At 32.4% G+C, this 12,451-nt stretch overlaps 2 protein-coding genes across 2 annotated transcripts in view; both read left to right on the forward strand.

Moving 5' to 3' along the window:
• The window catches only part of hprt1l (hypoxanthine phosphoribosyltransferase 1, like), a 7,875-nt gene extending 492 nt beyond the window's left edge, over nt 1–7,383 (forward strand). Inside the window, exons 2-9 of the mRNA XM_042753322.1 lie at nt 1,046–1,152; nt 1,519–1,702; nt 3,248–3,313; nt 3,842–3,859; nt 3,991–4,073; nt 4,255–4,301; nt 5,691–5,767; nt 6,831–7,383. Of these exons, the coding sequence (XP_042609256.1) occupies nt 1,046–1,152; nt 1,519–1,702; nt 3,248–3,313; nt 3,842–3,859; nt 3,991–4,073; nt 4,255–4,301; nt 5,691–5,767; nt 6,831–6,878 (630 nt within the window). The 3' untranslated portion in view covers nt 6,879–7,383. The remainder of the gene's footprint in view (nt 1–1,045; nt 1,153–1,518; nt 1,703–3,247; nt 3,314–3,841; nt 3,860–3,990; nt 4,074–4,254; nt 4,302–5,690; nt 5,768–6,830) is intronic.
• A 951-nt stretch (nt 7,384–8,334) lies between these two features.
• Nucleotides 8,335–12,451, forward strand: part of wwox (WW domain containing oxidoreductase) — a 227,186-nt gene continuing 223,069 nt past the window's right edge. The window contains 4 exon segments of the mRNA XM_042753325.1: nt 8,335–8,564; nt 8,711–8,775; nt 8,952–9,009; nt 10,230–10,399. Coding sequence (XP_042609259.1) covers nt 8,458–8,564; nt 8,711–8,775; nt 8,952–9,009; nt 10,230–10,399 — 400 coding nt within the window. The 5' untranslated portion in view covers nt 8,335–8,457.

Here is a 12,451-nt window from a genome sequence, read left to right on the forward strand (position 1 = left end):
ACGCCATCGGTTAGATCAGCGTGTACACTACAGTGTTTAAAATATAGCCTAGTTAACTCAAAAATAATATTTAAAAAAAGAAACCAGTCATCATTGACTCACCCTCAAGTTTGGCTTTCTTACATTTAAATGAAAACAAATGGTGACTACAGCTGTCACGCTTCAAAAGATGACCAGGCCTATATAAACTGACCATAAATGTAAACCATAATAACGCACAACTGAGCGAGTATATCAAAGTGTTCATATTTTGGTGAAAAAAAAAAAAACCTACATATTATGATGTATGACATTTAAAAAATATATTTTATGACACGATTTCCCCACCAAAAATTTGCAGCGTAGCATTAAATTATAACATTAACATCAACAACTTTTTGTCGTTCAAAAATGTTTGCAACATGGGAGTGAGATTAAAAATTAATATTCTTAACAGTAAGTAGGCTAAATGATGGCTTTTTTTGCGTGAACTTTGATAACTGGATTTCGCCTGTAAAAATTTGTGAAGTAACATTAACTATGACTGCACCTTAACCCTTGGTCGCAAAAAATAAATAAAAAATGATGCATGTGAGTGAGTATATATTCATATTTCAGTGAGCTGTCCATTTTAATTATCATCATCAGAAATGGGGTGCAAAATGGTTTTTATGCTACATACGGTAACACTCATAATACACTATTTTCACGGCAACAAATTGCTTCATACACATACACACACTCAGAAACCTATACATGGAGAAAAAATGTGTAGGATTTAATTCGAAACTTTATTTTTTTATTTCTACTGCTAGTAAATTTCACAAATAATTTACGAAACAGCAAGTAACACACTGAACTGAAATGTGAATGTGAAATTTTAAAATAAAAAGCCTGAAATATTATTTTTTTGTAAAACATTCTCCAGTATTCTTTTTGATTTAAAACTTTGAAAACTCATCTTTACAGTGTATAACTCGAGTAGATTAAATAACCCTAGCTCCTGAAAATATCAGGAGTCTCAGTGTTTCTTTAAAGATGTTTTAATAGATTTTTGTTTTGTTAGATAGCTGATGACAGCGAAGGGCACGACCTGAGTCTTTTCTGTGTGCCGAAACACTACGAGGAGGATTTGGACAGTGTTATAATACCCAATGGCCTCATTAAAGACAGGTACGTTTCACTGATGAGCACGCTTTTAATCCGTAATGCACAAACAGTCATACTGCATTTCTGCCAGAGTGTATCTGGTCTTTGCGGTCGGTTGTGGAGGTGTTGGTTTGTGTTGATTTGTGGTTGTGTTATTGTAGTGTGTTTTTGATGTGGTCGTTGGTTGAAGAGCCCTGTGTTCCTCCTGTTTAGTTAATGATGTTAGCGCAGGACGAGAGGCATGTGATTTGAATTCGGCTTTCCCATTTATTTGTTTAACAAATTTCCCCAAGAATCTCTCGACTGACATTTTTGGCATGACTTCAGCCAGCTTTAATGAAAGAATTAATGTCACAATCCTCTGCCTCTCAATTCTGATTTTCTCGGCAGGACTGAAAGGTTGGCCAGAGATATCGTTCGGGACATGGGCGGGCAGCATATCGTGGCCCTCTGCGTTCTGAAAGGAGGGTATAAGTTCTTCGCGGACCTGATGGATTACATCAAGACGTTGAATCAAAACAGCGATAAGTCTGTGCCACTGACTGTGGATTTCATTAGACTAAAGAGCTACTCGGTGAGTGCCAGCTTCACTGAGCCTTACACATTCATACTCAACACTGACCAATGGATCATTTCAGATCTAGATGTCTGCTTTCAGATTATTACTCTACATGAAAATGGAGCATTTTATTAGTAGATTGTGCCATTGACATGTTCCTTACAGGAATGACAAGGCTAAATACAACTTAAAGGGATACTCCACCCCAAAATCACTGTCATTAATCACTTAGCCCCATGTCGTTCCAAACCCGTAAAAACTCAGTTTGTCCTCAGAACACAATTTAAGATATTTTGGATGAAAACCGGGAGGCCTGTGACTGTCTCATAGACTGCCAAATAAATAACAGTGTCAAAGTCCATCACCGTATGCTCTTCTGTGTCATCCTTGCCACAAGGATGCGCTGTTTGATTTCAAATCAAATCTAAATACACGTAGAAACAGCGAATCTTTGTGGCGCGGATGACACAGAAGAGCATACGCAGCATACAGTGATATGGAGAGACACAGAGGAGACCAAGGAATTATTGAATAAAGTCGTTATTTTTGTTTTCTTCGCTCACAAAAAGTGTTCCCGTCGCTTCATATAACCCAGATTGCATGTCTGATGGCAGATGAAGTATTCTAACCACGACTTTCATACCTTTTATGGACTTCTATGGACTTTTATGACACTGTTATTTATTTGGCAGTCTATGGGACAGTCACAAGCCTCCCGGATTTCATCCAAAATATCTTAAATTGTGTTCCGAAGATGAACGAAGCTTTTACAGGTTTGGAACGACATGGGGCTAAGTGATTAATTTTCATTTTGGGGTGGAGTATCCCTTTAAAGGGGCAGGGGCAGTGATCAGCAATTTTCATTGTATGGAAAAAGAATTAATCTTTAAAAAGGTCATCTTTAAAGTTGTGATAAAATAGACGTAGTGACAGATCTTTGCTTCTGTTTTGTAAGGTACTGTATATCCAATTGAAACACATTACTGGAAAAAAAAATGAAAGCACTTTCCTCAAAAATGCATGTAGCTTGCAGTCGATCAAAGAAGCAGCATGTAGAATTTACATTTCATGTCCACTTAAACAGTAATAGGCCTAATATAATGACAAAATTAATATCTGATATATTAGACTTTTATGCCTAAATTACTATTTTTTTATTTTCTTTTGACAAATTATGTAGAATCTTTTTAGCATTAGTGAATGTTTATCATTTGATTACTATAAATATAATCATTGGTTCATTGGTATTAGCCAGAATTTAGCGATGCATCCATAGTATAACTGAGTTCATCCACCTTGAAAAGTAGTTCCACTTTATAATGATTATTGAGATGACTTCAGGGCTCACATAATACAGTTTTGTACCCAAAAATTCATATACATGCTTGAACAGAAACACAAGCTGGCTTTCAGTAATGCTTTTTCAAACTGCCAGACAAGTCAAAATCATCTTCTGTGATTCTGTCACAGATGTTGTTAATAAATCTTCAGTGGCTTTGAACGCTCAACATTAAAGTAATTCCTTTCTCTCTCTCTCTCTCTGATCTGATTTCTCCTCAGAATGATCAGTCTACAAACTGTGTGAAGGTCATCGGTGGAGATGAATTATCTGCCCTTACTGGCAAAGTGAGTTTCAACTTTTGAACTTCTGTTTTTGTTTTGTTTTGTTTTCTATTTTTACCCTGGTCAAAAGTTTGGGGCTAAGATGTTTTTCTCTTATGCTCATGGGGGCATAAAAACAGCAGTACTGTAAAATGTTAAAATAACTACTGTCTATTATTTTAATGTGCTTTAAAATGATGAAAAGCTGTATTTTCAGTATGATTACTCCAGTCTTCAGTGTCACATGATCCTTCAGAAATCATTCTAATGTACTGATTTAATACTTAAGAAACAAGCAGAACACATGCTGCTTCATATGTGTGTGAACACTGTGATAGCAGTGAAAGTAAACTGTGAAACTATAACAAACATTATATAATAGTATTTACTGTCACTTTTGATCACCATATATATATATATATATATATATATATATATATATATATATATATATATATATATATATATATATATATATATATATATATATATATATATATATATATATGATAAAACAATAATTTATTTTTTGTTTCCTCTCTTTCCTTCCAGAATGTGCTCATTGTAGAGGTGAGGTTACATTTTTGATGCAATGTATTTCATTGCATTTTGTGTTGAAATGTATGTTGTGTACTGTGTTGTGTACTGTGGAATGAAAATACAGATGATGTAAACAAATTAATTCTCTTTTTGTGCCCAAGGATATTGTAGAGACGGGAAAAACTATGGAAACGCTGCTCAATCTATTAAATGAATGTCATCCTAAAATGGTGAAAGTTGTCAGGTAAGGCTTCAGAAACCTCTTTGGAAAGAACAGTCAAGCTGTGTTAGAGATATGAGAGATTCCTGTGTTTATTACTGGTTAAATAGCCTTTTGTTAGAATTTAATATAAACCAGTTGTTCAGTTGTTTAGTTTTTTAATTATAATATATCTCATTTGTAATTCAGTGTCCTGTAATTTCAGTTTACTTGTGAAAAGGACGCCCAGGAGCTCAGGATACCGTCCAGACTGTGAGTTCCTTTGTGTTTCATTGGATTTTTTGGATATTATGAACATTTTGTGCCTAATCCGTATCACGAAGAGAAATCAAACGCCTTGCATTAATGTAGTTGGACAAATTATTCAGACACATGCTCAGTTGTCTGTGTTCAGAGTAGTTATGCAATGCTTTTAGACAGAGAGCGGATAAGCTCTTTATATCCATGCATCCATCCATTTATCCTCCAAGCACGAATGTGACTCTTTCGCTCCTGACTTTGACTCTGAAGCAGAGATTCTCTGCTCTTCATCAAGACGATGGAGAATCATCAAGCTCTTCAGCAGTGATGCACTCTATAGTGGACCACGAGCGCTGTTCGCTTGCACATAATAATGCAACCAGTCATGTTCAAAGGCAGATTCACCTCATTGTAACATTTTTCAAAATGAATTTAATTTATATTTGGCTATACTAAAAATAATATACTAATTTTTAGTATGGCAAAATATAAATTAAATTCATTATTATAAATGTAACAATGAGATGAATCTGTCTTTGAACATGATGAAACATCACATCACAATTATATTGTTACATAATTACTTTTTCCAGTTAGATTTTTTTTTAAAATAATGTTATTAAATAATTTATTATGTAATTAGTTTGTAAAAAATAAAAAAAAATATAAATGAATAATAATTTTATATATATAATAATGTGCTTAATTATCATGAAAATATTCTTTATGTAAAATATAACTATAAATTTTTCCCTCTCACATTTTTGGGTAAAATAGGACTGATATTTCTTTGGATTAGTTCATGTGGAAAACTGATTGGAGATGTTCCCTGATATTTTCAATTAGCTGATTAATTAGGTAATTTTATATAAAAAATTATTTTTTTTTTTGGAATGTGCATATTTGTCATGAAAATACAACATAATTATAACATTAAATAATGTATTATAATATTTATTGTTTGTTTTTTGTGATTAATTATCATGAATAAATAGATACTTATTCATGATTTATATTTATTTGTACTTACAGTAAAACCATTTTTTATCTGCTGAAAATACTAGTGTTCTAATAATTTTGCTGTATACATTCCATGCAAATTTTGGGGTAAAATTACATTTCTTGCATGAGATTCAACTGAATTAGTTCATGCTAGCAGAAAACTTATTAGAGATTATATCTCAGTTGAGTATAGTTAATGTTATATATATATATATATATATATATATATATATATATATATATATATATATATATATATATATATATATATATATATATATATATATATATATATATATATAAATGCATAAAAACTTTTTCTTTCTGCAAAACTATAATCACATTTTTTTCTCTTTCCATGTATGTTTAAATGTCTTGTATTCTTTTTTCTTTTTTTAGATATTGGATTTGAAGTCCCTGACAAGTTCCTAGTTGGATATGCTTTAGACTACAATGAATATTTCAGGGATCTGAGTGTAAGTGTTTGTCCTGTAGAGTGGGGGAGCTACGCCATCACTCTGTATGCGGATCGGCTGTTAGCATCACACTGGTTCCCTCGAACAAAAAGCATATAGGATTTTTCCACAGGCTTTTGGATTATTGCAAAAAATAAGCTCTGTGTTCAACCACAGTTCATGAAACTTACACGTTTTGTCCATCAAGATAATCTTCACAAGATAACATGACTTTGATGAATTTCGAAGCCTAAATAAAAGCGCCAGAACTTAAAAGCTAAACTTAGGCTATAAACGACACTTCCCACAACTTTATCAAACTTATTTTTAACGTCTTCAGTGAAAAGGATTTACTCTGTATATGAATTTTAATCCACGCCACATGAACCTTTTCATATAAACTGGAATAAATGCAAAACTAGAGGCAAACTAAAACTGAAATGAGACATTAATAAATAGTATAGTGAATAAATTAAATAATCATAACTAAAGGACATGTGAAAGCACGTATTTCTGTACGTTTTGAAATAAGGTGCATTAAAACTCACCAAATCCTATATGAATATTTTAATTAAAAACGTGTCTCCATGAACTATTCAATAAAATTCTAGTGCATTTAATCTATTAAATAACAGCAGAGTGAGCGAGTTTTTGGATATGGTAAGATTAAACTTATTTTAGTGAATAAAGTACCACGTTTTTCCCATTTAGCAACTCGTTAGCAACCGTCTTTTTTAAGAAACGTAACAGTTTAAAAAAATCACGTGTGGAGTGTAACTGGTGTGTTTTATTTCGTAGAATAAAGCGTGAAAGTATCTTGAGCCTGTGTGAACCACGGACCTTATTTTAGGGATCTAACCAAAATCCCATTCAAAAAACCCATTGACTCTGGGATGGAACCGGAAGTGCTAAAATGTTAACTCGCTTCCGGGTTTTTGCCTACAAAGTGACATCATAGTCCCACCACTCTATTACCCTCTGATTTAACTGTGTGCAGTGCATGAACGGGTCAGTTTTGTATGTCATTTGTTTGTCTGATCTGAATGATGTATTTACACCTTCCTGTTTTCTTTGTATCTTTCAGCATATCTGTATTTTAAGTGACCGAGCGAAAGAGAAATATAAAGTATGATATGACACCCAAGTGCTGGACGCATGAAGAAAAAGATCACTGTGAACTTTTTTTGTTTTTGTTGTTGTTTTGTTATTGTAAAATTATTTTTCTACATGCCATCTGAAAAGAATACTGAACTCATGACACATGGATTCCCAAAGATAAATGATCGCACTTACAGTGCTGCCGTCAAGGAGGAAGGAGAGTGAAAATGTCCCGTGTTATAATTAGTAATCTAATTTTAATTGTCATTACTGGTGAAGATTAAGGGCAGATTGAACTGAGGCCTTAGATTAATTGGTTTTAAGTTGGTTTTATGTTCGCGTAAGTCCATTTGGCTAATACAAGTTTGGATTTAGAGCTCAGAGACTGCAAAGCTAGTCACTGTTTGCTAGTTATTGTTATTTATGATATATTCTGTAGATACTGACCCCAGATTATATCCACACATGGACGTCATGAAGGCTTTGGTGGTGAAATGGAGGCTTTTGATCGCTGCAATAAAATTACACTGACAGTGCTATTATTTTTGTGCTGGTTGTTTTCTGTGCATGTAAATGTGAGGATGGTATGACTGTGTAAGTAATATTTACCTGTTTACCGCCAGCAAGCGCTTGAAAAGCTGTTATGAAGGAGAAATTAGTTACTCAAAGGAAATTAAGCAGCATATGATGGTCCATGAAGTTTGCTATGGCCATTTTAGGGCAAAAATATCTCAAATGAGTTAAATGCTATGTGTTGTTTCCGAGTTTAATATTTATCTTTCTCTTAATTAATGTAAATAAGTTTTAACTGACCGTTAGGAGCACGTCGAAGGCGTGTTTGTTTGAATCGCTGTTGGGCGCCAAATGACGTTATCGTTCCTCCAAAAAAACTGAAACCGTTTCAGATTAATATCATTACCGCTTTTGTCTTACAAACATTTGCAAGCTGTCGTTTTGTTTAAACTGACTAATTACAACGATTTATTTGTCATACACAAATCAATTTCTATAAAACAATTAAGAAGACACCTTAGCCTGTAATCGCAAAAGACGTTTTGTGGTTGGTCAATCCTGATCATCGCTGATAAAAGTAACAGGTGCCACGTGACCATTGGCACACAAAAAAATAAAAAATCTGTGGAAAGACATGTATAAAAGGCGGCCACAAATGTTAAGAAGATTTGAGATTTTAGGAGAGGAGAATATAATCTTTAATGTATGTCTTTAATTTTATTATTTTTTTTTAACAAAAGGTGTATAAGGTACGGAAAAAAATACAGAAAAAGGCAATATATTTGCTTAATTTTCTTTTTCAGGGTTAAATAATACAAATACGTGAAATATAAGCTGCTGACACAGAACACAAAACACTTTAATACACGTCACAAAAGGTAAAATAGGAAAGTTTTAACTCGGACCTATCGCAGCTGGCCAATCAGATGCGTTCAGGCCGCTAAGGCCCGCCCATTTGAGAACCCCACTCGCTGTTCTCGTTCCGACGCTGCGTGACGTCACGTCATGATTGCGGAAGTGGTCCGGCAGGATCGTCGCAACGTGAATGTGCTGTAAGATAAATTTGACTGAGGAGTTGAGTGAGTTGTTTTATCTGAGCGATGGCAGCTCTTAAATACTCCGGAATGGATGACACAGACAGTGAAGACGAGCTTCCTCCCGGCTGGGAGGAGAGGTCCACTACAGATGGATGGGTTTATTATGCCAAGTGAGTGTTTGACACACAACACACACACACCTGAAATAAACAGGTGCATTTACACTTTTCATTTGTGCTATTAATGCAAGCACGAGGAGTGTGTAGCGATGTGATTTATAGAATGACTGACACATCGAGTGTATAATTCATTTCAGTCACGAGGAAATGAAGACTCAGTGGGAGCATCCCAAAACTGGGAAGAAGAAGCGCTGTGCTGGAGGTACAGTGAGTTATTAATAATGACAGTACCTTCACTGTGAGATTCATTTTTCTGTCACACTTCTGTTAAACTCAGTATGAGTAAGAACCAGCTTTGTGAAGAGACTGACCTGTTTTGATATGCAGCGATGAACAGTAATGTATCTGATTATTTAATTGTTTTATGTATTGTTTTAGCTCTGCCATATGGATGGGAGCAGGAGACCAATGAGAAAGGCCAAATCTTCTATGTCGAGTGAGTTCAGTGGATATGATTTTCTCATCATAATTTCACTTTATGGGATGTGTTTGCAGGAAGTATATTCTGCTGTAATCAATTATAGCATATTAGAGTTTCCCTCAAGTCATAATTTGATCTTTTAGTATATGTCTACTATCTTTTAAGGCTAATTAATCCTAATTTAATCTTAATACATTTGATAAAATAAAACATTAGCAGATATACATATTAAATATTTGCATTACTTCTCTTCTTCTTACACAAGAAGATAAAAGCAGCGATATTCCAATGATAAAAAAAGTGCTAAATGAATTAACAAACAAATAAAATACATTTTACAAAACTTAGTTTTTAGAAGTTTTATTATTAGTTGTATATTATATTATATTACAATATAGTAATACAGTATATTAAACAGTATGTAGTATTTTGTCAGAAAAACGATGGGATCGTAAATAATGAGCAAAATTATTTAAAATGAACAAACAAATAAAATGAAAACTTAGTTTTTAGAAGTTTTAGTTGTATTATATTATTATATTATATTGTATCATATTATATCAATTATGCTATATTATAATATATTATACAGTATGTATTATTGTGACAGGAAATAAGTCAATTTAATAATAATATTTATAATGTAAATGTTATTAATGATAATAATAAGGATCAGATCATAAATAATGAGCAAGATTAAATCATTAATATATAGATCGAAAAAAATAATATATTAATTAAATATGGACAGAATTGACATCATCATTAATAATAAATGTGCAAATTCAGTAGTCTGCACTACAACTATTTAATAATAATAATAAGTTAAAATAGAAAACTTTATTTATATCCATCACACCTCAGCAGTTAGAGACTTTCAGGTCAGTAAGCCCTGCTCATTTATAAGTGCATAAAAAAATCATCTGTGAGAGTTTGTACTGAGTAATCAGCTTGGTTACATTTATTTTTATTTTGGAGTAAATGTAAAATGCTTAAAAACACGAACTTGATGAAATTCATACTTGGCTTTAATAAACAGAATATTGATTATATTGTTATTGTAAAAATATAAAAAAAGATTTTTTACAGTTTATATATATATATATATATATATATACATACACACACACACACACACACACACAAACACATATATATATATATATATATATATATATATATATATGTATATATATATGGTAATGTTTCTCCATTCTCTTCTTTCTTCTCATCAGCCACATCAACAAGCGCAGAACATATTTTGACCCTCGGCAGGCCTTCACTGTCGAGGACCTGCAGGTGAAACCCAAACGCTATGACGGGAACAGCACGGCTCTGGAGATCCTGCATGCTCGTGATCTGTCTGACAGAGTGGTGCTGATCACCGGAGCAAACTCTGGCATCGGTGAGTCCGGCACAGACACACACCTCACACAACACGCCTGCTGCAGTATTCCTGAGCTACAGTAAACACAGCGAGAGCAACAGTCACAAAGACAATCCGAGGTAATCGGTTGGGTTACTGTACTGCAGTGTGTGTCCAGTAGGTGGCACTACAGGATTTTTTATGTGTTCTCACTGAAACAAGTCAACTTTAGCATTTCAGTCATCAGATGTTGATGGCTTGAATGGACATGTTAATCTAAAATACTTTAGAATCATTCGTAAATGCTTATTTGCATTTCCTCTCATCTGTGGAAATACAGACTTTCAGCTGAACAGAAGCACATATATGAGTCAGCGTGTATTTATGAAGCGCTGTTTCATTGGTGGATTTGAAATTGTGTCACTGATGCTGTTTTATTTATAGTGTACAGTACACTACCATTTTTCATTTTAATTTTAAGAATTTTACTCATCAAGGATATGTTAAAATTGATCAAAAGTGACTGTAAAGATTTAATGTTACAAAATATTTATATTTCAGATAAGTGTTGTTTTTAGCTTTCTGTATTATTTTGGTATTATTTTATATATTTATATTTATACACTTATAGCATGTATTAACATTTAGAACGGTATTTTTATTTTTCGTTATTTTATTGTCGTTGTTAATTAGTTTTTTGTTTTGTTTGCAGTTCTATTTAGCTTTATTTCTTTTAGTCTTAGTAATTTTAATATTTCATCTCAACTTTTTTTTTTTAAATAGCTTTCTCGGCAACATTTCTTTTCATTTCTGTTTTTTTTTCATCTAATTTTTAATAGTTTTGTTTATTTAATAATTACGGCATTAATAATAATATTTCACCATACTTTTGTTTTACTATATTTTTTATCAAATAAATGCAGGCTGGTTAAGCATAATAGAATTTTTTTTCTTTTCTTTTTTTTTTTTAGCTTTTTGTGCTCCCTTTATCATATTAAAACATGTTTTACAGAATGTCTCCCATAATGCAGAAAATGAGACAAAGGTGTGCAAGATCTGTTTCTAAAGGGTAAATGTAACCCAGTGAAAAACAGACTAGTTAGACAATTAAAAAATAATAATTCTAAGCCATTTAAAATTTAATTCTAAGCCATTCATATTGAAATTTTTGAGTTCTGAGATTTAAGTAATTTTAATTTCCAACCATCTGAAAATGTTATTTATACAGTTTGGTTGCATTGCTAACCTAACACTTCTTGCTTCAAATGTATGAAATATATAAATACGAAGTATATAATATTTAAATATATTGCATAATTATATTATTTGTTATAATTAAATGATAGTTAATCATTGCAAATACTATGTAGGATACAAAAGGTTAGTTTTGAGGGATTGTGGTGTCACATGATTGAACACTAGAGGGCAGAGAAGCTCTGTGTGTCACTCATGAGTCACTTCTGCAGGACTCAAGCATTCCTTCACACAATATGAAAGATAACAAGAAAAAGATGAACTATTTATATTACATCTCTGATTAGAGTAATATTACATAATAATCATTATATTGTATGACGTGCTTTAGATCTTTTGACCAATATATTACAGTGATTTCAGATATATTTTAAATGTTAGTTGGCAGGAGGTCACATTTACAAATATACATTTATTATTTTATTGAATTTGCTTTAAATAATGCAGGTATTTTAACCAAGATAGCGTCTCCTTGTTGAATATCTGTGGATTATTATGTTCGCTTGCACAAAAATGTCTCTGACGTAATTTTATAAGGCTTTTATTGCACACTGTAGTTGTGTAAATACTTAAATACTATAGATTTATTACCATATTTAACATATTTAATCACCAAACAATAGTTGAACATGTAAGACACTTGTTCCATTCTTGTTCTAGTATTAATTCAGTCATTTTAATTAGAGTTTCTAGTTAATATAATAAGTGTTTTGTCATTTACATTTTAAATCATGAAGCATGTTCCTCTTTGAATAGCTGTGGCGGTAATATTTGTCTAATAATAAACCCCATTATATGGTAATTAGAGTAGGAGGGGTTATTATGCTTTTATTAGAC

This window comes from Cyprinus carpio, chromosome B25 (assembly GCF_018340385.1).
Source record: "Cyprinus carpio isolate SPL01 chromosome B25, ASM1834038v1, whole genome shotgun sequence".
NCBI classification, from domain to species: Eukaryota; Metazoa; Chordata; class Actinopteri; order Cypriniformes; family Cyprinidae; genus Cyprinus; species Cyprinus carpio.